Source organism: Babylonia areolata, chromosome 23 (assembly GCF_041734735.1).
Source record: "Babylonia areolata isolate BAREFJ2019XMU chromosome 23, ASM4173473v1, whole genome shotgun sequence".
Lineage (NCBI taxonomy): Eukaryota > Metazoa > Mollusca > Gastropoda > Neogastropoda > Buccinidae > Babylonia > Babylonia areolata.
Genome location: NC_134898.1, coordinates 10,199,443 through 10,205,018, shown reverse-complemented (window position 1 = coordinate 10,205,018; position 5,576 = coordinate 10,199,443). Strand labels below are relative to the sequence as shown.

The 5,576-nt window shown below is 39.3% G+C and overlaps 1 protein-coding gene across 1 annotated transcript in view; it reads left to right on the top strand.

Annotated features, from left to right (window-relative positions):
* The window catches only part of LOC143297805 (NADH dehydrogenase [ubiquinone] 1 alpha subcomplex assembly factor 4-like), a 7,728-nt gene extending 4,347 nt beyond the window's left edge, over positions 1-3,381 (top strand). Inside the window, exon 3 of the mRNA XM_076610307.1 lies at positions 1,771-3,381. Within this exon, the coding sequence (XP_076466422.1) occupies positions 1,771-2,172 (402 nt within the window). The 3' untranslated portion in view covers positions 2,173-3,381. The remainder of the gene's footprint in view (positions 1-1,770) is intronic.
* Positions 3,382-5,576: the final 2,195 nt, after the last annotated feature.

The following is a 5,576-nucleotide window of genomic DNA, read 5'->3' as shown; positions in this document are numbered from 1 at the left end:
TGCTGTCAGATGGTATGGATATAGAGGGATCATGGTTAGGGAGATAAAGGGATAGTGGTTATGGTTCTGGATCCATATTTCTGTCAGTCTGTCTAAGAGTGGAGAGGGACAGTGGTTGTGGTTGTGGTTCTTTATCTATATTTCTGTTGGTCTGTCAGAGAGTGGCTGATAACTATTAACAGCTAAAAAATCACCAGAATGATGATGATGCTGATGATGATTAAGTACTACTAAAGTACTATCATCATCATCATCATTCTCCTTCTTTTTCTTTCTTCTTCTTTTTCTTCTTCTTTTGTCCATTAAGTTATAACCTCCCCTCCCAATATATTTACATTATGTGTGTATATTATGAAATGCTTATCTTTTCGTATGATGATGTATCTTTGTTTATGACTATGTGACCAAATCCAGTGTGTTATGAAGAAATGTCATTCAAAATCAATGTAAAAGAAATTTTTAAAAAAAAGTCACCAAAGGTAAATTTGTCAGTACTGTTCAAAATGAACTTTGAATGACAGATTGCTGCTGTTGCTGCTTCTTGTGCAGATCTGCCAAATGTATTACTACTACTACTAATAATAATGATGATGACAATAATAATGATGACAATGATCATGATACTCAATAACTGATGATGGTAATAATGATAATGATGATGACAACTTCAACAACAACAATGATAATAATAAAAGAAGAAGAAGGAGGAGGAAGAATGGTAGATTGACACTCCCAAGCAGGCAGCTTGTGGTCTTTACAATAAAAAGTTAAAAAATACATAACATAGATGATAAACATACATGCATGGACATCGATAGCAACATCGTCCTCCTCCTCCTTCATCATCAGTATATATATATATATATATATATATATATATATATATATATATATATATATATATATTATAAAATCCCAAATCACGTGGCCTTTCATGCCCTACTCTTATGGTGATCTCGATAGTCCTCCAACTCCGTGCTTCATATGAGCCCTGTCAAGGTATTCGGTGTCGGTAGGTTCATGAGGGACTGTTGATGGAAGGATGTAGTTGCGGTCTCCACTCTTTGGGGGTTGGGGTTGGGCAGCATTCAGTCTGCATCACGACTAAGCCATTCTTTTATTGTGGTCAGTTGGGGGCTTAGTATGTGATGTCCTAGGACCAGGCTGAGGAATTTTCCCTGATTCGTGATTTTCCATGATATGATTGAAATTGAAATTTCCACTGAAAAAAAAGTATTCTGCAGAAAAATAAAAAAACCAAAAACCAAAACTACAACAACAACAACAACAACAAAAAACAGAATCCCATTGGTGGTCATTTAACGTCAGTGGTTATTCTCTCTGAGCGGATTCCTCAAACTAATTATACTGGATTTCAGAGAAAGGAAGTGGAGTATAATGATATGTACTCAATCTATGAATCTAATCAGTATAAACTATAATGTTCTTTTGAAAAATACAAGGAAAATTGGCTTGTGGGTGACAAGTTAAAATGAGATACTACAATAGTTCAATAGTAAAAATAATATTTTACACATAATCTAAATTTGTCTGTTGGTTGTGAGACACACAACCGATAGAACTGGAGGAATCTGGTGAACAGCTTTTCTGTGCAGTGCTGCAGTGACTATTCACTGTGCTGAGGGAGAAGAAGAAAAAGAAGAGGCAGAAGAACTTTGTAAAAGTATAGAGCATTAAAAATGTACAAGAGAATATGATATTTTAAAACCATCCAGGTAGAGTTATCAAGATTATTTTCTCTTCTTGCAGATCAGGTCATTGAGATCCATGCCAGAGGATCGCCGTAAGAACACTCCTGCAGAGTATGGGTTCCCAGATCCTGAACAGATCCCAGAAGGCAGAGCCAGCCTCCGACAAATGCTGGAGTTTATTTCCATGCATCACCTCAACCCCAGGCAGAACAGTGCGGAGAAAATCGCCTTGGACTATAAACTGGATGTCACACAGGTCCGCAGTGTTCTGAAGTACTTCCAGACTTTGAATTTGCACATACCTAAGGAAATGCTGAAGAAAAACCCCAAGCTGCTCAGCTCTTTTGATAGCACCCCAGCTCAGAGGCAGACATTGAAAGGGATGGACGATTTGGTAAAGTTAGGTGAAGGAGACGGGAGTCCTGTCGATGGCATGGCTGGACCACAGAAGACAAACTAAAGGATAAAAAAAAGGTTTAATTGTATTTGCATGTCTTCTGGAGAGGTTGGCGAAGGCAGTTTTTTTTTTTTTTCCTTAAAATTGTTTTTGTCATTTTTGGTAGTGTTATTGAAGTTTCTTGTCATCACAGATTCCTTACTCATGTCACTGTTAAAATTCAGGCTTTCTAATAGAGGAGCGTAGTGAGGGAATGGAACTTGCCCAGTGCTGTGCCACCACATTTACAAATCTCTGTGACCTTGTTGGAAGAAAGTGGCAGAATGGATAAGATGCTGATCTGCATTAAAGTATCCATGATGGTCTTGGTTTGATTCCTGCCCTTTCTATCAAGTTTGACTGCAAAATCAAACTGAGCATCTAGTCATTCGGTATGAGACGATAAATTGAGGTCCCGTGTGCAGCATGCTTTTGGCGCACTGAAAAATAACCCTTGGCAATGAGAGTGTTGTCCTCTGGCAAAATTCTGATGCAGAAATCCTCACTGATAGGTACACAAATATATATATATATATATATATATATATATATATATATAAATGCATGCACTCAAGGCCTGACTAAATGCTCTGGGTTATGCTGCTGGTCAGGCATTTGCCAAGCAGATGTGGTGTAGCGTATATGGATTTTGTCTGAATGCAGTGATGTCTCCTTGAGAAATTGAAACTGAAACTGAAACTGTGATCTTTTATTTGAAGTGCCGAAGGAACTGTGTTTACAACAACAAAAACAACAACAAAAAAACAAAAACTAATTCTGTGTAGAAATAGTTTACTGATGCCATAAAAGTTACTTCCCTTTGAAGCCAAGGCTAGAGTCAACGGTCGCAGATTAAGCATTAAACATTATTCCCCATTAGGGGAGTAATGAATCTGTGTAAAATTTAATTATCAAAGTTCATTTACTGTGCTGTAGGGTAAAGCTGTGTAAGATGTGTGACTGAAATAAGGTGCAACTGGAATGCAGTACTGTGCAGACTGGAATGGATGAAAGTTGTTGCTGCTTGACACTGATGGAAAAAAATGATGTAATAAAGCCAGTCTTGAAGCGTGACACAAAACAGGTGTTTCCTTTGGTGTGAAATCAAAGTATGGCCATTTTTTTGTTTTTGGTTTTGGTTTTTTTGGTCAAACCATGACATGGTTTTTGATTATGCTGGGGATTTAAAAAAAAAAAAAAAAAAAAAGTTTAGTTGTTTAAATTATACAGCTGCATCAATGTTCTTCAGTCTTTCAGTGTCTGTTTAGAATTTTCACTTTTTCTGTCTGCACCTCTTTGTGTATCTGTATGTATATATGCCATTGTGTTTGTGTGTGTGTGTGTGTGTGTGTGTGTGTGTGTGTGTGTGTGTGTGTATGCATAAGCACGTATGTGCATGCTCATGTGTGTGTTTACATGTGTTTAATTGTGTAGTGCAGGTTAATTTCAAAGTAAAAAAAAAAGAATGTATGATACACACACACACATATATATAGAGAGAGAGAGAGAGAGCTCACAATTAATCTGAACCAGGACTTAAGAATTATAATAATTATTAATATTATTGCAGAACATCTGTTCTGAATCCTGTCCTTGCTTGTAAACAAAATATCTGGTCCTCCTATAATTTGTATTTGTTTTGTTTTTTTATCACAACATATTTCTCTGTGTGAAATTCGGGCTGCTCTCCCCAGGGAGAGCACGTCGTTACACAACAGCGCCACCCATTTTTTTGTATTTTTTCCTGCGTACAGTTTTATTTGTTTTTCCTATCGAAGTGGATTTTTCTACAGAATTTTGCCAGGAACAACCCTTTTGTTGCCGTGGGTTCTGTTACGTGCGCTAGGTGCGAACATGGGACCTCGGTTTATCGTCTCATCTGAATGACTAGCGTCCAGAACACATCACTTCACTAATCAGGTCACGCGTACTTTATCGTGTATGAAAAAGTACACTGTGGTCTCATAAAAAAAAAGAAGAAAGACACAAAGAAACTGGTTTCACATTTATCATAAAAAAAAAAGTTCAATGGACTGTAACATGTGAAAATTATATATCACAGATTACGAATTATGCACCATCAACTTTTTTGTTTTTGTTTTTTTTATAGATTTTACATGTCAGTGCCATAACATGGCATTTACACACACTCACACACACACATTTTCGGTCCCATCCTTCCAACTGGATACACCGGCAAAAGCACACCACACAACCCAGCCACGTTCATCAGGAGACATTCTGACCTGCATTTTGAGTTGGGAGGGAGCTCAGGTCAAACGTAACTCTGCAGTTTTAAGATTGATAACCCAGTGTATTCACATTCATAAGTCTTTGACTGATCTCACCGTCGTGCCGAAGTGGTTAGCTTTGTGGACTGACGGCTGGGAGGATGCGGGTTCGATTTCCCAGTAGAGGTGGTGGTTTTTGAGTGTGCTGTTATGGGCTTAAATGGGACCATACGGTCGAGTATCATCCACTTCACGGATGTGTCTTGGGGTGTGCTGCTCTAATTTTCTGACTAACACTGTAAGTGTCTGTATCTCTCGGGCCTGGTAGACACTGGGATATCATGATGACAGGAAGCATAGAGTACAGCCTTGTCACACAGTCCCAAGCATAAATGGACCCCCATAGCAGTATCGTCATCATCTTCATCGTCCTCCTCCTTCATCATTACTGATTTTTTTTTTTTAAGTTCTAAATTATGTGTCCTTTCAGCCATGCTCGCATGGCGAGCTCAGTTTCGATACCACTCCACTTTCGTGCTTGGAGTGTCTTGTCAAGGTCATCAGTGTCAGCAGGTCCAAAGGGGACTGTCATTGAAGAGACATGGCGGTGGTCTCCACTCTGGGGGAGACGCTCACTCAGTCTGGCTCCGCGACCATGCTATTATTGTCGTAAGTAGGGGGCTCAGAAAGTGGTGTGCGAAGTACTTTCAATCAGAACAGGCACTACCGAACACCACCGAAGTGACTCAGCAGCAGTGCAGGGTCCCCTCTGGTGTGTGGCCTCTGGTGACCTAACATCGATGGTTCCATGTGGACTGCCGGTGCTGAGACTGAGATAGATGAACCCGGATGTGGTTGTGTATGGAGGACTCGGAATGAGCGGCGTGGGAGTAACGCCACTGAAAGTGGGGCAGGTTAAAAAACAACAACAGTCTTTCACTGATCTCAAATTTGTGTAAGGTTCTCTCGCTCTTTGTGTCAGGGTCTGTTGGCTCTCAGTCTGTCTTTCTCAAATTGAATCTGTATATTAATGCTATAATGTTTGCATGCTTTAATTTTTTTTTTTTTTCAATTCATTTTTAGTTTCAGTTTCGCAAGGGGGTGCCACTGTGTTCGGACAAATCTATATGCGCTACACCACATCTGCTAGGCAGCATAAAACCAACGCGAGAGTCAGGCCTTGAGTGCATGTATATG